Source organism: Alnus glutinosa, chromosome 5 (genome assembly GCF_958979055.1).
Source record: "Alnus glutinosa chromosome 5, dhAlnGlut1.1, whole genome shotgun sequence".
Taxonomy (NCBI): Eukaryota; Viridiplantae; Streptophyta; class Magnoliopsida; order Fagales; family Betulaceae; genus Alnus; species Alnus glutinosa.
In genome coordinates, this window is record NC_084890.1 from 13392221 (window position 1) to 13413521 (window position 21301).

The 21301-nt window shown below is 36.7% G+C and overlaps 1 protein-coding gene and 1 pseudogene across 1 annotated transcript; one reads left to right on the forward strand and one right to left on the reverse strand.

Annotated features, from left to right (window-relative positions):
• Window positions 1-1596: 1596 nt before the first annotated feature.
• Window positions 1597-2313, reverse strand: LOC133867787 (cysteine-rich repeat secretory protein 38-like; annotated as a pseudogene).
• A 15302-nt stretch (window positions 2314-17615) lies between these two features.
• LOC133868821 (cysteine-rich repeat secretory protein 38-like) lies at window positions 17616-18516 on the forward strand. The gene has a single exon (XM_062305837.1). It carries the CDS (start codon window positions 17644-17646, stop codon window positions 18358-18360), a length of 717 nt encoding a protein of 238 aa, XP_062161821.1. The 5' UTR covers window positions 17616-17643; the 3' UTR covers window positions 18361-18516.
• The last annotated feature ends 2785 nt before the right edge of the window (window positions 18517-21301 follow it).

A 21301-nucleotide genomic window follows, 5' to 3' on the forward strand; every position in this document is an offset into this window, starting at 1 on the left:
AAAAGAAAAGAGATGAGTGCAATTCTCATTTCAAATATGAGAGCAATTTAGGCAGTTCAAATATGAAATATGTACATAAAAGTCACATATGCCATTTTCTATCCATTTTAACCTAACATCTTACAAATGGACGAAATCGCAACCAAATGAAGGAGTCATTTTGCAACAAAATAGTAGTTTAAGGAGGTCAAGTATGACAAATGCTAGTTTGGGGCACGGGCAGAACTAGGATTTTAGATGTGGGGTGACGTAAAAAAATAAAAAATAAAAAATAAAAAAAATAAAATTTGATTTTAAAAGAATTATAGAGGTATTTTAAAAAAAGGGTAATTACCTTTTCCCCCCATGAACTACCAAAAAATGCGCGATGCCCTCATGAACTACCAACTCGACCAAAATAGAGCATTCAACTATCAAAGACAACCATTTTCCCCCATTCCGTCAGTTAGAAGGGTTAAAAGAAATAGTCAACGGGTCATGTGCCGTTTTACGTGGGGGCATGTTGGAAGATGGTGGTAGTTCATGGGGGAAAAAGAGGAAGATGGTGGTAGTTCATGGGGGAAAAGAGGAAGAAAATGACGGTAAAACGGCATGTGACGGTCACGTGACCCGTTGACCGTTTGTTTTAAACCCTTTGACTGACAAAAGGAGGGAAAATGGTTGTTTTTTATAGTTGGATGCTCTATTTTGGTCGAGTTGGTAGTTTGTGGGGGCTTTGCCCAAATATTGATAGTTCATGGGGGGAAAATGTAATTACCCCTAAAAAAAATTTGAGAAACATTTCGAGGCTTGGGGGGACTATCTGTGTTTGGGTGTAACTGCTAATGAAGTGTCAGTTCATTGGAATAAGTGTTCTTCTTTTTTATTTTTTCTTTTTTTAATTTTACATCTTCTGAAAAGAGTAAAGGCCTAAACATAATCTCTCAATAATTGGTGAAACTGATGAATGAATTCCAAAGTTAATCCCATTAAGAAACAAAAGGAATTTTTATTCAACAACATATGTTGATGATCAAAACATCAAACATGCTACATAGACAAAGGAGGTGAATGGTGATACTGCATCCCTCCAAAGGGGAGAATCATAAATGTGTTCTTACAAAGACTTTATTATTGTTTTGGGTAATTACCTTTTCCCCCATGAACTACCAATTTTTGCGCAAAGCCCCCACAAACTACCAACTCGACCAAAATAGAGCATCCAACTACAAAAAACAATCATTTTCCCCCCTTCCGTCAGTCAAAGGGGTTAAAACAAATGGTCAACGCATCACGTGATCGTCACATGCCGTTTTACCGTCATTTTCTTCCTTTTTTCCCCCCATGAACTACCACCATCTTCCAACATGCCCCCACGTAAAACGGCACATGACCCGTTGACTATTTCTTTTAACCTCTTTAACTGACGGAAGGGGGGAAAATGGTTGTCTTTGGTAGTTGAATGCTCTATTTTGGTCGAGTTGGTAGTTTATGGGGGCATCGCGCATTTTTTGGTAGTTCATGGGGGGAAAAGGTAATTACCCCTTATTGTTTATAGTGTATAGACGATCTAGAACACTTATTCATCAAAAGACGAAACTATAGAATACTTAGAATCTAAGCAGAGACGAAGGGGTAAATCTCATATGTCATGTTGCAACCCCCACCGACAACTCTTCCTCCTTTTTTCCCGTCACAGCAACGAGGAAGTTCACCAATTATACCGTCAAGACACTTGAAACAGTCACTTGTAGAAAGGTCCCTGCTTGTGCATTGGACCAAACCATAGAGCTTCCTTGATTCTTCGAGTTCTAGCTCTCCAACTGCATACAGTTTTGGAGTCACAGATGCTTCTTTGGCCAGTAGGCTCAACAACTCCCTTGTCTTTTGGTTAAAGGTTGTGGGTTTGCTGACCTTTTGGACGTTCCACAAGTAGAACTTGTTCTGATTATCAATTTGGCCGAGGAAATCAGTGTTGAGGTACTTTAAAAGACAATGACCGTACCATATAATTGCACCTTTATTATATAGGCAGCGTTTGTGAATTTCGCTGCTGGCCTCGTTAACACAAGTCCTGCAATCTGTGGCTTAAACGTCACCACGACAAAGAGCAAGCCTATAAGTTTTGTAGGGATCCTGACCGACTAAACCAAGAGCAAAGCCCTGGGGAGGGGTTTGGTAGTAAAGATTACCCATGAGCTTTCTTAGGTTTGAATCGTAAGGGTCATTGGTGGTGAAGTTCTCAGGGTTTGAACAGATATGTTTGAGAGGTCTGGCTCCATAAATGGATTGGAGAAGAGCAAATGTTAGCAAATAGATGGAGAATGAAGACATTTTCGGTAGGAAGTGAGGATGTTCTTTGGATGAAGCTATGGAGAATTACCACACAGCACTTATTTGTAGTAGCCCTCAGCTTTGGTAATTGGCTATTTTTCCTTGCATATTGTTCAAGTTGACCAGAAATTGTCGAAAGTGAGCTACGTTCTTTTGAAAAGTCAAAAACTCAACAACTTATCCAAAACAGAAAGACAGATAGAAGTGCCCCCGTCGTCAACCTTCGTATAATCGTATTCGACTGCAAGTCTGCAACGAATGGAAGATGACATAATCGCCAGAATATTGATAAAGAAAGTTCTAAATAATTATGATGGAAAACTATTAGGGATTTGATTCCTACACAACACCACCACAACAATGGCACAACACTCCCTCACATGGGAGTAGGTCCAACACACTGGGCCCCACCCCCATGTGAGGGGGTGTTGTGCAGTTGTTGTGGTGGTGTTGTAAATCTATCATTTTCCAAATTATTATTCTGAAGAATTTTGATGATTTCAACGGAAAAAACTGCCTCAAAGTATGATAAATTTTTAGTGGATCAAGCAGCCAATCGAGCCGAAAATATAGAAATGGCCCTCATTATCGATCCCTCACAATCAGGTCATATATATTTACATATTTTCTGTGTATTACTCCTGTAAATCTCTCATTAAATCTATCTATAATTTTAGATTAAAAATTAATATATATGGTAACTAGATATATTTCATTAATTACCCATAGAGATTACGTGTACATGAAAAAAAAACCTATACAAAAAAGAATGTAAAAATACTATCCTTCTTATTTAGAAATACAATAAAAAAAAAAAAAAATGGAAAACTAAAAACACTCAGTAATTTTAATAAAAATGGAAAACTTTTATCTCTAGGGCGACTCTGAAACTCTAGAGGAGAAAGAAGTTTTTTCTGGTCCTGTGTTTGGTTGGGATTGAGAAGAAGAGATCTGTCTATTTTGCTGGTATTATTCATTGGTGATCCAATCTTTTGGTGTGTAATGGCGGAGGACCTCTGATCAAACCTATGGCAAAATTTCTCACTCTTAGAGGAGGAGAGTTTGGAGTTGGAGGAGACAAACCAGGGGACGATTGGTATTGCAAACTGTGGAAGGTCATGTCTGGTGGGGAAGCTGGTTGCAGATAGAATTATCAGAAAAGATGCCATCAAATCCACCCTGATTCGGGGATGGAAACCAACTAGGATGACTGTTTTTAAGGTATTGGGCGACAACCTTTTTTGGTGGAATTTAAACATGTGTGGGAAGTCTCGAGTGCTTGAAGGCCGACATTGGGTCTTTGAAGGGAATTTGTTCTCTATTGAGGACTTTAATGGCACTATCACACCTATGAAAATGGAGTTTGAGAATGTGTCATTTTGGATCCACATGTTTCACCTACCCCTGGATTGTATGAGTGAAACCATGGGGGTACAAATTGGAAGTTCGATGGTATTGGTTGAAGAGGTTGAGATAGAAGAAGACGGGATAGGCTGGAGTGAGTACCTCAGAGTCCGGATAAGGTTGGACCTCTCCAAGCCTCTAGCGCGAGGAAGAGTCCTTAAACTCAATGGTGAGCCTAGTTGGATCGGATTTTAGTATGAAAGACTCCCCAAGTTTTGCTTCTAGTGTGGTGTAATCCATCATGGGGTTACGGGTTGTTTGGGCAGACAAAGGAGCTCCTCTCAGGAAGTAAACTGTATTGTAAGTGACTTGTCTTTATCAAGTGCTAAAGGCATTTTCCTCAATTTCTCCTTTTAGTTTACATGGTATAAAAGTCAAAGGTCTTGAGTTCGCACTTTGACTCTGTCATTTACCTTCTATTTCAATTAAATATTCCATGTGTTGGGTCTCAACTATTAAGAGGAAAGTCTTAGCCCACAGGTTAGGGGGAGTGTTAAAATATTGATTAAGTGATTAAATTTATCTCTTCTTATCAGCTTAAGCTTTTAGGACAAGTAGTGATCCTCACATGCCTTCACACCTCTCATCAAAATGGCATTGCTGAGAGGAAGCACCGCCACATCCTAGAAACCGACCTCACCCTCCTTGCCCAATCCGGTCTACCCCCCAACTATTGGGTTGATGCCTTTCTCACCTCTATTTTCTTTATCAACCGTATGCCCTCTCTTGTTATAGACAATCATTAACCCTTTTTAAAATTATTCGAAAAAGCCCCTGACTACACCCTGCTCCGAACCTTTGGCTGCCTTTGCTATCCCCTTCTGCGTCCCTATGCTACTTACAAGTTAACTTTCTGCAGCAAACCTTACATATTTCTCGGCTATGGTGTGAATCAACAAGGCTACCATTGTTTGGAACCTATCTCTCAAAAAGTTTACCTCTCTTGCAACGTGGTTTTTCGATGAAGCTAAATTTCCTTCCAAAAGTCCCACCATCTCACATGGGTCCTGCAGTAGCCTCTCTCGTTCTCCTTCATCCCAGCACCAAGTTCCCTAACCTATCCCCTCTATCTCACCTCCACTGCCTCCTAAAACTACACCCCCATCACCTAATGTCTCTCCTTCACTCACTTAAGACCTCCCTTTGCCTGTCTTTCTTGACCAACTTAGTCTTAGCTCTCAAAGCCTTCCTTCCATACCCTCATTTATTTCTACACAACGCCCTCAGCAACCGTCCTATCACCCGTTCACAAACCGGCTTCTCCAAGCCACGATCATTCCTTGGTTTCACCACCTTCCTGACCAACAAGCCTCCCCTCCTCCCCCTATTGCCAAGCAACCTCCAAACCCGAATGTATTGCTGACATGACAACCGAATACCAAGATCTCTCATCCAACCAAACCTAGTCCCTTTTCCCCCATCCGTTCAACCATATTGTTGTATGCAACAAATTGGCTTTCAAAATTAAACAAAACCCAGATGGAAGTATTGAGCGATACAAAGCTCGTTTAGTCACCAAAGGCTTTGACTAACTTTGTGGGATCGATTATCATGACACTTTCAACCCTGTCATTAAACCGACTACAATCTGCTTACTTCTAGCTTTGACCATTCACTTTAACTGGAGCATCAAGCAATTAGACGTCTCCAATGCATTTCTTCACGGTTTCCTTGATGAAGACGTCTACATGGAACAACCACAAGGCTTCGTGGACCCTAACTTCCCTACCTATGTGTGCAAATTGCACAAGGTTCTTTTTGGTTTAAAACAGGCCCCTCGGGCCTTGTTCACATGACTCTCTCACTTTTTACTTGAACTTGGCTTTTCTAGCTCTCAAGTTGATCCTTCATTATTTGTTTATCATACTAACAGTTCCCACATTTTTCTCTTAGTCTACGTCGATAATATCATTGTCACAGTTAACAATGCGGCAATCGTGTAGTCCTTTATTGCCAAACTACAAGATGACTTTGCCATGAAGGACCATGGGCCCCTCACCTACTTCATGTGGCAACCATGCTTTTGTAACTCAGACTAGGCCGGTAACCCCAACGATTGCCGCTCCACCACTGGGTATGGCATCTTCTTCGACCCCAACCTCATATATTGGTCTGCCAAGAAGCAACATGTAGCATCTCCATCAAGCATCGAAGTCGAGTACTACGCCATGTCTCTTGCCACTGCCAATCTATACTGGCTCTACATGCTCTTCTATGAATTACAGCTCTCCCTACCTTCTCCACCAACTATTTGGTGTCATAATTCCAGTGCCCTCGCATTGGTAACCTACCCCGTATCACAAGCCCACACAAAACACATCAAGGTGGATGTTCACTTCTTCAGGGAAAAATTTCTCAACAAGGATATCCAGTTTCCCTACCTCTCCACACTTGATCAAGTTGCAGACCTCTTCACCAAGGGCCTCACAATCGACCACTTATGTGACAACCTTTTTTTCTTTTTTTGAAAACATACAAATGAGTCATCACAGTGGCACGACCGCTTGTCACTCAGCCATAATATGATACACACCCCATAACATGTACCTGATAATTAGAGTTACATCTAACAGGGAAATACAATAATCAATATGCAGCATGAAAAATAGATGACTTTTATTTAACCATGTGTGTGCGCACAATGTGTTAACAAAATAATGTAAAAGCGATATTTAAATGACACAAGAAATCTATGAAGAGAAAAACCACTTCGAGGCAGCCAAACCCAAGAAATCTACTATTCAGAAGACAAAGATAGTTACAAAGCAGTAGCACCCACATACCCTTATGCAGTGGTTGTACCTTGAACTCTGACGTGTAACCCAACACGAACGCCTCCCAACTAAGTCACCTACTTGAAGGCGTCTTCAATGAAATCCTTTACCTTAGGGCTCCTCCCTAGGATAGACTTTAATTTCAGCATAGCAACAGCACACAATGGCAACAACTTGAGAGTAAGTGGATCAGCATAACAACTCCTAAAATATACTCTCTAAGCTCTAAGGAATTCAATATCGAATTCTTACAAATTACATGCCTAGAGGCTTCTATTTATAGGCTAGAGAAGACCTAAATCGACACTGATTCAGTTTTCTCTAAGCAGCGTCCAGGCGGTTGCAGCTGGGGGCGTTCGGACGGACAACTGTACAATCGGCTTTCCAAATTTGCTGATATTCTTTCCTAAATAAGGCCGCGTCTAGACGGTGTTACCCTAGCGTCTGGACGATTTCACTTCTGCTGCACGCAATTTCCAAAATAAGTTCTGAGCGTCCGGATAGTGGAGACTGACGTCCGGACGATTGAACGTCTTCTGCACAACTTGCCTTATCAAGGATAGCATCCGGTTAATTGAATCTCCTTCATATGAAGGATGTTTGATAGTACTTATGGAAAATCAAATTGATTACCTTGAGCTACAATCAGTTTTAGAATTGTCAACTTATGAAGAATGGTTTCAGTTTGAATCTACTTAGACTTTGCAAAATCCAAAGTAGAATTAAGAAAATCCTATAAAATAAGGAGATCAACAATCTCTATTGATTATGTTGTATACCTCAGGAGTCTAATTTTGATGTTGGACTTAAAAATGCTTTCACAAGCCATGAGTAGAGATAATTCCACATTGTGATATAGTAGCTCATTTTGACCTAGAGCTACATCAAATAGATGTAAGAACAACTTTCCTGAATGGGGATCTTAAGTAAGGGTTACATGAAACAACCAAAATGTTTTATAAATTATAGTCAGAATGCTTGCAACTTAAATAATTCTATTTATGGGCTATGACAGATCTCTCATCGGTGATATACTTTTTACAAGGTTATTGCTTCATTGTTTAGTGAAAACCTTATTAATTAGTATATATACCTCAAGGTCACTGGGAGTAAAGTAATCTTTCTAAACCCATATGTAGATATTATTTTTGCAAGTGGTGATTTAGGTTCGTTACATGAAGTTCCTTTCACAAAAACTTTGAAATGAAGGATTTGGGTGAAACCTCTTATGTCTTTTGACATAGAGATTCACTGAGACATAAAGAACATTAAATAATTGTTTTAGAAGCCCTACATTGAAAAAGTTTTGGGAAGATTTAGAATAATGGATTTTGCACCTTCAGTAGCAATTAAGATGAACCAATTCAATACAGATTAATGTCCCAAAATGCATTGGAACAAGGGCAGATGAAAATTTCATTTCTAAGCATCTGCATTATGCAACCTAATGCTTGCATTAGACTTAACCATTGGACTGACAGTAAAAACACTGGGTTAATAAAGTGCTGCAAATAAAGTCTTGCGGTATACGCAAGGAACCGAAAAGTACAACTTAACCTAAAGATACAATTCCTATTTGGAGGTGGTCAGTTGTTCAGATTTAAGTTTTGTTGATTGTGTAGATAGTTGAAAATCTACTTTATGGTATGTATTTCTTATTGAGGGATATATCCTAGAGATGTAGTAAGCAGACTATAATTGCTATGTCTACCAAGAAAGCTAAAATTCTTGTGTGCTATGAATTTAGTACACATGCATGATGGATGAGACATTTTGTTAAAAGTCTCAATATTGTTGATTTTATAGTTAGACCATAAAGATACTCTGCGGTAATTCAACTATAGCTTTCTTTTATAAGAATAAAGTGTAGAAGCAGAAGTAAATCGACATCAAGTATTTTAGTACGAGAGATAACATTAAGAGACATAAATGGTCTATTGAGCATATAAGTACTGAATTAATGATTGCGAATCCCATGACTAAAAGTTTACCGGTAAAAAAAGTATAAAGTCATGCAGAGTATATGAAACTCATTAATTCATTTTTTGCTTGGTTAAGTTCGTTTGACTCTTTTTGTTCTATAGACATGAAATTATTATAATAAAGATTTTGTGCACATTTGTTATTTTATCATAGGGATAAATAAAGTTGGACCCGAATGACTTATAGGAAGTTTATTCATAAAGCTTTACTATCCATAAAGTACTCATGTAAGGAGTGTTTTATATTATGATACATGGAAGGGACGACCTAATTTTATAATGGTTTTATCGCTATGATTCATGTGAAACATTTCTTATTTGAGTGGGAGCATTCCATAAGTGATTGGCCAAACTAAAGAACCTAATACCATAAGGTCATGTGTCATAAATGGCAAGTGGAAGAATGTAAGATATTATCTCCATATATGGCCTATATACCACATATAGAGTATTTATTATATTTAATAAATAAATATAATATACGGTATTACGATTACGGTAATTTCTATTAATTTAAATTATCGTTATGAAATTGTTTAATTGATTTTAAAATCAATTAATAATATTGTTTCCTTGATGTGAGGAACAATATGGTGTTTACCATATTTGAGGGTCTCTAACCTAGCTTATAAATATACAGCCTGTGTACATCATCAGTAAGGCAATATAGTAAGGTATAGGTTAGAAGATCCCAGAAATAAGATTTTTTTAGTTCTTCAGAACTTCGTGAAAACGCTTGGACAAAGATGACTAGAGGTAAGCCTAGATCCTTATCTTTTATTTTTCGCTGCGCATGTTAGTTGAGCATAATATGTTTATATGTTCCAAAAAATTTCTCAACTAAGGTTGAGGATGAAGCCTCATCATTGAAGAACAACAATACTTCCATGTAAGTCTTTATTATCCGATTTTATTTGGTTTAATTTTTCCAATGTTTTACTTCTTTTAATTGTGTGGAATGATTCTTGGATATCTTTTGTGATTCAAGAATACATTTGATGATTTGAGATAATTTCACATAATTGATTGCTTGGTTTTTATTTATAAAACAATTGTATATCCTTTGTGATTTATTATACGGATACAATTGATGTTTCATTTAAATTGAATATCTTGTTGTGATTTATGGATACACTTGATGATTTAATTTAAATTGGATTTCTTTTATGATTTGTGTAAAGAATAGATACATGGGATGATTTTAATTAAATATTTGAAGCATAGTAAAACGTACCTAGGATTTTAATTGTGAGAACTTTGGATTAATATTGGTAGACATAGAGTATGTTGTTATGATTCTAGAACCTTGGTACAAAAAGGATTTGATCGGACCGTTCATAATTATGTAAATAGTGGATCTCACCCCATTGCCTTTCACCATAAAAAATCAAGACTACCCCAAACTTGTCTTTCAAGTAATCGTCCTAGTCTAGTGCAGAAGCTTTCTTCAAATCCTCCCTCATAGTGCTAGAAAAACAAGTAAGATAATCTCCTTTTTCCTCCAACCAGAACCAAGAAAACACAAACCAAAATGATCAAGGACCAAATTTTAGTAGTTATACCTATCCCTTTTTGTCATACCCATTCTCCATAGTTGTAGATGCAAGCATTTCCTTCTTCTTTGTAGTAGCTTTCAACTAGTATACGTAGAGATTGGAGGCTGTATTACAAGAGGAAACCTCTAGAACACCTCATTTCTCTCTCACGCCCATCTTTGTAAGTCCCCCCTCTCTTTCCTTGTTTTTTAAAGCATTTCATTTGAAAAAGACATAACTAGAAGATCAAATGGGTATATATATATATATATATATATATATATATATATTATTTGGTCTGATACAAAAAGATAAAAAGAAGGGCCAACTCTTATGTTTTGAGTACTCTCTGGAAACTTCAATATATATAGAAAGGACAAATAAGCATTTAAACTCTCTTTTTGTTTTCCATTGGTCAAGAATCGGGCCTTCTAGAATCAGAAAAGTGACTTTCTAAATAGTAACAGTACACTGATATATATATTGATAACCAGAAGCTATATATTACTACAATATTATTTATTTTGCTGTCCATATATATATATATATAATGTTATTTATATATTGCTAACCGGTTAGTGTTTTGATATAATACCATTTATATATACACATAATACTATTTATATATTGCTGTACACACACAATATATATAATGTATATATTTATAAATAACTGACATTCGGTAAGTCAAAATAACGAAATAAAAATATTCCCAAAGTACTGTTATGCCGTTCAACTATGTTAAAATAATATTAGGCATTTAAAATATTAATACTATTATTCTACCCGATTTAAAATATGAAATATTAATGTCAATGCCGTAGTATCATTCATTTATACTTAATTATATAATCAACATAAATGGAATTATTCTACTTATTTTCGTCTGTAAACAAAAGTTATGACATTTGTAATACCCAAGTGATTAATGGTATCCTTAGTAAATAAAATTAAGAACAATAATAAAGAATTAATAGTAACAATAATAATAATATTAGCACCTCATGCTAATTTATTATATGCAATCTTTATTTCTAGTGGACATCTTTTGAAGCAGAAACTGTAAGTATTTTTATACTTCATGAGGGTGATGCTAGTCGACTCTTTCCACAATATTGTGTTTACTGCTTTATTTAATTTGTTTGTGCATGTGAATTTACATGTTTTATAATTTAATTAAAATTGATTTATGACAAAGTTGGTGAATCCAGCGTGAGGCGAAGGTATTGCCAGTGGGACCGTAGGTTCCCATAATAATAATAATCAATATTGTAACCGTAGGTTTACAGGCCAGCTAGAACTTTTAGCTTTAAGTGAGGAGACAGTGGGTTCTCGGGACCTTAGGATCCCATAACACGCGAATCCGGACCGTAGGTTCCATTATGAGAGGAGTGCAAAAGAAAATAATTAAGACATTGCATATAAAACGGTCATATTATTACATTATAATTGTGTATGTATTCAATCTAAGTCTATGATTCGCGACCATAGACTATTTATTGCATGTACATGTGATTATGAAACCATATTTACATTGTGTTGCATTTATTAAATAAATCAACATTCATTATGTTATTGGAAACATCGAACTCACTTAGGTATTTTGTATTACTGTTTTCCTCTTTATATTATATATTATTACAGGATATTAGGAGGAGGAGTACTAGGATTACCCAAATCCTTAGGTGGATCCTGTTGACAGTACTTGAGGCTAGCATGCCTCCATATTGTGGACTGCTATGTCCCAATCCTTTATTACAGTATCTTGAGAAGATATTTCTATTTCTGTTGGTGTGTATTAGCTATACTCTAGTTATTTTGGCTTGTAAATTATATGTGCCTTGTGTGCCACAAATACTATCTTATGTGTAATTATTCAGTTACACTTTATATATCTATTTTGAGGTATTTGTAATAACCCAGATTTTAAGACAGAGCGCCTTAAATAGAATTTAAGACCCGTAGTGATTAATTCACACTTCCAATTGCTCGGTCGAGCACTTCTGCCGATCGATCGACCATCACTCAATTGACATTACCTGTCGCTCGATCGACCTGTCGGTTGATAATCGCTCGATCGACTGTATAGTCCCTCGATCCACATTATTTTGATAATTGCATATTTATGCGTCACCTGTTCTTATTGGATAATAGACAAACCTAAATATTTGGCGAATTAGTTGGAATAATAATATTCCTAATATTATTATATGAAAATATTTTGTGGAATAATATTATTGATATATAATATTATTTTGAAATATTGTACATGATATTATTTTGGCCTAATATTATTTGGTATAATAATATTATTAATTTAATAATGTTATTCAAAAATTAACATTATTTATAAAACGAACTAGACTTAAAATGGATTTAAAATTACACCCTAGTGAGTCATTAATGAAAAAGATTTTATATAAAAATAATCATGATTAATAATGATTTGTTTTATTAAAAACTAACTATAGTTAATTTAACTAGATAAAAGTTAACCATGGGTTAACTATATATATATATATATATATATATATATATATTATTAAAGATTAACTCTAGTTAACCTAACTAGATAAAAGTTAACCATGGGTTAACTAGATATTTTTAAGGTTAACTAAGGTTAGTCTAACTAAGGTAAAATTTAATCATGAGTTAATCCGATATTTTACTTTTAGCTCATGTTAATTTTAACTGAGGTAAAAACTAACCACAGTTTAGTAACTTCTATGAATTAAACCCCTCCTTCAAGCAAATCACACACCTTTTCAAACTCCTCTTCTTTTCTCCATCCTCTTTTCTTCTTTTACTCTTTCTTTTCCCTCTTCAATTCGAGTCTCAGATAATGAGACGATCGTAAGAGGAAGGGAGATCGAGTGAGAGAAATGAAGAGAGAACAGAGAGAGAAGCCGACTGAGGGAGAGAGACACCAGGGGAGAGCTAGAGAGAGAGAAACAGAGAGAGAGATCGCCGAGAGAGAGATAACCCGAATGAACCCAGTGACGATCGGAGACCCGATCTTTGTTGGGTCGTCTTTGGTGGAGCCAGAGCACCTGACGGACCCAGACCCGATTTCCAGCGAGCAGAGGCGCGACTTCCGGTGGATCGTTGGCCGATTGAGCTAGGGGTGACTTTCGGCGGTTCTGGTCGGAAATCAGGCGACTTCCAGTGGCGATTTTCCGATGAGCCAAGAGTGCAATTTTCCTGTGGTTTTTCCTTAGCTTTAAACAGAAATTCGCTAGGTAATTTCTGATGAATTTTTGTAATTCTACTCTGAATTGTTATGGGTTTAGTTTGATTTATTGGTTTATTATTGTTCTGGGCAGTATGGTGTTGATCAGTTTGGGTATTCTGATGGGGATGGATTTGGAATTGATTTTAGGTGTTTTTCTGGTGGCCGTGTGTGGTGTTCGACCGGTTGCTAGGCTGGGTATTTTTCGGTTGAGCTCTCGGTGGTTTAGCCAAATCCCCTGTTCTTTGATGAGCTGTGATGCTCCTTGTTTCGGTAGATTTTTAGAATACCCAGCAAGGATCCCCTTGTGCAGATTCAATTGATTGTGTGTGCACTACATGAGTTAAGTATTTTCTTTATGGATGTCTAGAAGTATTTTAATTAGAAGCTCTGATGTGTTATTTGATTCCAAGTTTGTTGGATATATATTATATTCCGCTGCCAAATCTTAACTCTGATGATGTCGTAATATCACGTGGAAATTTAAAATTTTCACTTACGTCTTTTTGTAAAAGGCGGGGCGTTATAGTATTTCAATTAGAAGCTCTGATGTGTTATTTAATTCTAAGTCTGTTGCATAACTATACATTGCGCTACCAATTTATAACGCTAATGATGTCGTAATGTCACGTGAAAATCTAAAATAATTTTACTTACGCTTTTTGTAAAAGTGGTGCGCTACAGGTAGCTTCTTTATCAGTAGTGCAACGTTATGAAGGTGTTGTGGTAGCGTGACGTAGCGGAAGACTAAGGTAACTAATCAAAGAACAGCGTCTTCGATTCTGCAAGGAGAAGCGTCTTCGTCTTCTATCCCAAAAGATAAAACAAGCCCGCAGGCTAAAAGAAAGATAAAACTCCGCAGAGTATTTGAGAGAGAATTCTCTGATTTTATAATAATTCAATTGATTCTTAGTTTTACATAATAAGCAAGCCTATTTATAGAAAAGAAATACTTGTAGAAAAAGTAAACCTATCCCTAGTAGTAAAAGTAAACCTTTCCTAATACCAATAGTAAACCTTATTCTAGTAGTAAAAGTAAAACTTATTCTAAAAGGAAAAGAAATACATAAAGCAAATCTAGTCCTAATGAGTAAAGGAAATAAAGTCTTAATTCTAATAAGGAAATAAAATAAAACAAACTCTTGGTTTGAATATCAAGTCTTTCCTTTTGTACTTCCATTGTCTGCAAACAGGTAAACTTCTAATCAAACGGCTCTGCTTCAATATTATTTTTGGCAACTCTTCTATTTTCGTTTGCACCGAAAATATTATTAAATTCCGTCCTACATCAGACACCCCCACTTGAAAAAAAACTCGTCCTCGAGTTTTCTTTGCGATAAGTCACACGAGTCTCTTCTGGAGAAAGATACTTGGAGAAATCTACATAGATAGCACTAAGACATGACTTTTCCTTTTCATCTTCTTTCATAATAATTTCTCCAAATATTTTTTTTTTGATGTCATCTTCAATTTGATTTTCTTCGTCAAACGAATCACGATTGTCATTTATTTCTGTGGTGATCGTGATGAGCTGCGCTTGTGGTGGATATTCTTCCACTGGTACAGTAGCTGGAACCAATGGTTGTGGTTGCACATATTGTTTCTCTGATGACAACTCCACTTTTTCACCGTAACTAAAATTATCTTCATATATGGGTTTCCTATTTGGAAATTCATAAATATGGTTAGAAACGGGTTGAACGCAACTTACATCATCATCGCTAAGATCTTCATAGACCGGTGGTTGGTTTATGGGTGCAAGTCGTTGGTGACGAGTATGCCTCACTCGGATCCCATAGTCAACATGGGTATCATTGTACGTGTGATTATGAACAGGACCCATGAGCATGCGCTCCATCATCTTTCGCATCTGTCGCATCTCCTGTAGCATCGTTTGCATGATCGGTTGGAATTCTTGGAATTCAGCTCTCCAAAAAGCTTCCCTGTCACGAGCAGTGTCGTTAAAGGGATTCTCATTGTTGGAAATGGCATCATTATAGAAGTTATTACTGTGATATGAGTTGGCCATTGAACCCGGATAACGCCGGCTCGGATACCCCATGAATTTGGCTCTTAAAAGAGCCCGTCCCCTACAAGCGGCGTTGTTGGAGAAGTTTGTCACCGTTGCGCTAATTGGCCATGATCAGGATAAAGCCTGCTCTGATACCAACTGACGTAGCGGAAGACTAAGGTAACTAATCAAAGAACAGCGTCTTTGATTCTGCAAGGAGAAGCGTCTTCGTCTTCTACCCCAAAAGATAAAACAAGCCCGCAGGCTAAAAGAAAGATAAAACTCCGCAGAGTATTTGAGAGAGAATTCTCTGATTTTATAATAATTCAATTGATTCTTAGTTTTACATAATAAGCAAGCCTATTTATAGAAGAGAAATACTTGTAGAAAAAGTAAACCTATCCCTAGTAGTAAAGGTAAACCTTTCCTAATACCAATAGTAAACCTTATTCTAGTAGTAAAAGTAAAACTTATTCTAAAAGGAAAAGAAATACATAAAGCAAATCTAGTCCTAATGAGTAAAGGAAATAAAGTCTTAATTCTAATAAGGAAATAAAATAAAACAAACTCTTGGTTTGAATATCAAGTCTTTCCTTTTGTGCTTCCATTGTCTGCAAACAGGTAAACTTCTAATCAAACGGCTCTGCTTCAATATTATTTTTGGCAACTCTTCTATTTTCGTTTGCACCGAAAATATTATTAAATTCCGTCCTACATCATAGCGGGGCTGCAATGTGGTGAAGTTGGTCATGTGATGTTTGTGGTCATAGAAGATACGGTAATAGCACCTTTTGTGGCTGCTCATTGAGGACCCCATCCAATTTGGCATTAATTTCGTCCATCTTCTTTATCATACATTCCACAAGCTTGTTGCTCCAAACGCTTCATTCTTTGGTCTACCATCGCGCTTGGCTCTGTTACCAATTGTTATGTGAATGATTTTAGAAACAGATAACGTAATAATTTTTTAGGTTTTGAGGGAACTTAGATCCTTTAGATTCGTTAAACGAACCTAAACCATTTCAAACACATGGTTTGAAATTAATTTTCTTTATACCTTCTCATTATTTCATCATGCTTAAATAGAAAATATTACAACCATAGAGGTGATAATAAAAATAAATATATATGAACCCAAAAAACCCAAAAAATTAATATTTGCTCAGCATAAAATTCAATTAATTTTCATAACAAAGCCAAAGAAGTCAATTAAGCAGGTGATTATGATTAGTCATAGGATCGGATATGCATATTCGCCTAAAAACGTTACTGAACAGAAATATACACGTTAAGTTCAACTCCTCTGAAAATATGGCAGCAAACCATTTGGTCAGCCATTGATAGCTAGAATGGTCGTTGTGATAATCCAGTTGAATTTTCTTTCTCAATTATTCCTTTTCTTCCCATGATACAGTTGGACATATTGTCAAAATTCATGGGTTGTAAAATGAGCGATATGAAGAAAATTAATTAACATTCATCCATTTATATACGTACATGGGTTGTAAAATGAACGGCTTGCTCGGAATTCTTCTACCGTAATCTGGGTCTGCCCTTTTTGTGCACCTATGTACAAAACACCCAGATTTTCAGTAGGTGGATGATTGTAGGCACGCAGGAATGAAAGTACTTAGGATTTTAGTCTAGGGGAGCTTAAATTGGACTCACTTTTCCTTCTAGCATTTCTCTGGCCACCATCCTCCGCCCCTATATTCGTTCATGATTGTAGAGAAGACAAGCTAAAGGCTTATATTATCTCTCATTCATTTCATTTTTGCATGTTAGATCCACCATATATATTAATGTTTCTAGAAACAAACACAATGAACATTCATTTAATTTGCGACTTCCATCTATACGTGGAGATGTAATACAAGAGTAAGGGGTCATAGAAATATCCCAATGCAACCAAATTAATCTAGAAGAGCGAGTGGGTTCTAAACTCAGGTCAGGGATGGTGAGGGCCATTTCCATAATTTCGGCTTGATTAATATTGGCCGCTTTTCCTAAGAAACTCTTCGATGGGTATGAACTTCCTCGTTCAGAATAATATATAATGTTCCATCAAAAGGATTTAGAACTTTCTATATCATAATATAGATATTCTGGTGATTATGTCATCTTCCATTCGTTGCAGTCGAATACGACGGTTGACATTGTGCACTTCACGTTTTCATTTTTATTTTTTTTTCGATAATAAGTTCTTGAAGTGGATTTTGAGCTAACACATTTTTTTACTTTTTCAAAGAACGCAGCACACTTTTTGACAATTTCTTGTCAAGTTATTAGTATGCAAGGAAATAGCCAATTACCGAAGCTGAGGGTCTACTATAAATATATAAGTGCTACGTACTTCTTCTCCATAGCTTCAATATCCAGAGTAGTACATCCGAAAATGTCTTCCTTCTCGATCTATCTGCTAACATTTGCTCTCCTTCTCCAAACCATTTATGGAGCCAGCCCTCTCTTCCATTTCTGCTCAAGCTCTGAGAACTTCACCACCAATGACCTTTATGATTCAAACCTCAGAAAGCTCTTGGGCAATCTTTACTACCAAACCCCTCCCCAGGGCTTTGCTCTTGGTTCAGTCGGTCAGGATCCCTACAAAACTTACGGGCTTGCTCTTTGTCGTGGTGACGTTGAAGCCACAGACTGTAGGACTTGCGTTAATGAGGCCACCGCCGAAATTCACAAACGCTGCCCGTATAATAAAGGTGCGATGATATGGTACGATAATTGTCTTTTGAAGTACGTCAACACTGATTTCCTTGGCAAAATTGATAACCAGAACAAGTTCTATATGTGGAACTTGAGAAATGTTAGCGAGCCCACAAGCTTTAACCAAAAGACAAGGGAGTTGTTGAGCCTACTAGCCAAAGATGCATCTGCGACTCCAACACTGTATGCAGTGGGAGAGCTAGAGCTCGAAGAATCAAAGAAGCTCTATGGTTTGGCCCAATGCACAAGGGACCTTTCTACAAGTGACTGTTTCAAGTGTCTTGACGGTATAATTGGTGAACTTCCTCGTTGCTGTGACGGGAAAGAAGGAGGAAGAGTTGTTGGTGGGAGTTGCAACATAAGATATGAGATTTACCGCTTCGTCACTGCTTAAATTCTAAGTATTCTACAGTTTCGTTTTTTATGAATAAGTGTTCTAGATTGTCTATACATTATAAACAAAAATAAAGTCTTTGTAAGAACACATTTATGATATTCTCCCCTTTGGAGGGATGCAGTATCATATATATATATATATCAAGGTTTGGTAGTTTGTGGGTGTTTTTGTAAATGATAGTTTAGGGGCATTTCAAGTTCAAAATATGCATGTGTATGGCACATGTTACAAATTTCATCCATTTTAACGCCACAAGCTAACTAAGGGGTCCTTTTGCAACCGATTGGTAGTTGAAATGAATGATTTGTCACAAATGATAGTTTCAGGGGTAAGTGCGAATGAGGTGTCAATTCATGAGGGGTAAGTGTAATTTTTCCAAAAAGAAAAAGCAATTCGAAAACAGATAATTACAGAAGTCTGAGAAAAGCCAAAACTCAATATCACGCATTCACAAGGAAGGTACATTTGCCTGCTTTTTAAGTAAGAAAAGCAACAGCAATGTTAATTCATTTCTCTTTTCCACGCAACTTATTTGGTCTGCCCTTTTTATTCGTTCTAAAAGATATATCAATCAACTGGGGAAGACTCTTAATTAAGATTTTCTTATGAAAAGGGAGGTGAACTTAATAATTCAGGGCCTAAAGTGGTTGGGATTCTGTTTGCCTGCCGAAGAAATTAAAGAAGAAGGCGTGGGTGTCAAAAAGTTGAAGTTGTAGAATAAAGGAGTACGTAATGTTAAAACATGTACGATTTTGCTCCAATATATAGTGGTAGATCGATCTCTCTGGTCAAACTGAAATAATTCAAATCTTCTTAGAAATGAAGGTTATGGGATGTCAAGATTCTAGGGGATTCCTCTTGGTTTTAGAGAAAGATTTTGGATCATAGAGGTATTAATTATTCGAGATAAGGTCGTGTATTGGTTGGTGATTCCTATTTGTACTTTCTCTATCATTTTTTACGAACATGCTTTGAAGCTTTCCTTTTCTACTAATCTACCATCAGAAAAGATGCTTATATATTCTATAGGAAGCAAGCAACTAAAGCAACAGATTTATTTTTTTTTTTTGGTAAATATTGGTCATACAAGAAAAGTTAGACCGTGATAATCACATTCTGTGAATCAAGAAATTATCAAAATTCTTGGGCAGGAACTTCACACTTCATAAATATATCATTTTTTTTTTTTTTTTGATGGATCAAAAAATTTTATAAAGCTCAAACCAACTACACACGCCAGAAAAACTGGCCTAAATTCACCTCAACAGGGGAACGACGTACATCCAAACTGTGCAAAAAGAACTACAACTCAAAACTGCTACACCAAAACCAGCAGCTACAAACCAACAACACATGACAGGAAAAATAAAAAAATAAAAAAATCTGGCCTAAGAACCCTCAACAACAAGGGAACAACATCCAATCTGTACAAAACAGAACAGCTATACAAATCTACTACAAACAAACCAACAGCTACATCCTTACAGCAATTTCTGTAAATTCCATCTAAGAACAAGTCGTATATCTTTTTCAAGGTTTTTAAAGGTTTCTGTAGCAAGAACCCGAGCACGCACTTCCCATTTGATCTACTTGACAATATCCTCCTCAGTCCTCAAATTGTTATGCACCAAAGCATTCATTTGCTGCCAACGGTGATAAATACAAGCTCCTAAGCAAAGTTTGCCCAAACAAGCTTGCAAGCTCTTCCATCTTAAAAATACTCCAACTAATGACAGTATCCCAATCAGTAGGAACATCAGAGAAGGAACGAGCATCCATAAGAATTCTCCAAATTCTCATAATAAAGTTGCACTAGAAAAATAAATGCTCCTGACTCTCATGACAAGCATGGCAGAACATACAACTCAAGTTTCCAGGATACCCCCAACTGCTCATCCAGTGTTTAGTTACAATGGCCTTCTTAAACACCAAACAAAGAAAGAAAAAGTATCTAGGACTGGCCAGAGAGTGTCAAACCAGCTTCCACCACATAACAATAGACTGTTTAACTCTCAAATGATCCCATGTAACGGTACAAGAATAAACACCATTTGGAGAAAGCCAAATAGGCTAATCAGCACCCTCAAGAGGTATCTCAGGTAGCTTACATTGAACTTCCACAATAGAATTAGACCAAGCAAAGGGCCAGTATCAATCCCCACCCTTAATGATAGTAGACAACTTAAGCATCTAGCTGAATGCCAGAATCATGTACTGCCCGAGGACCATAGCAATTCAAAAGACAGCCGGTAGGATGCCACTTATCATGCCAAAAAAAAAAAAAATACTAGAACCATCCCCGACTTTGAAGCTCATAAATTTTTTAGCATCATTACGAAGTTTCAACAGCTTCTTCTAACTCCAAGAGCAATATTTGGGAATAGAAACCTGCCAAAGACTCTTTCCTTTCAACCAGTTCATTTTTATCCAAGCCACCCAAAGAGGTCCAACCTTAGTGAAAAGAGTCCATATTTGGTTTAGCATAGAGGCAATATTCCAAACTTCTAGATTTTTAATGCCTAACCCTCCTTCTGTTTTAGGAGCACAAATTTTGTCCCAAGAGACTATAGCATGAGCCTTAGAGTATTCCCCCCCCTCCCCCCCAAAGAAATTGGTTGCATTTCTGCTGAATAAGGAACATAACTCTTTTTGGAAGAATAAAAACTTTAGCCCAGTTGACTTGCAAGCTAAGTAAAACAGATGAAACAAGTTGAAGCCTCCTTGCAAAAGACAAGTTTCTGACTAACCAGGAATCAATTTGGCCAGCAATCTTCGAAACCAAAGAATCACAATCAGCTACTAACAATCTCTTAGAAATTAGGGGAACACCAAGATACCTGATAGTCAGCTTTCCTTCTTGCATCTGCATAAGATCCAGAATTTCTTTTTTACTACCCGAGGACACTCCACCAAAGAACAAATAGCTCTTAGACAGATT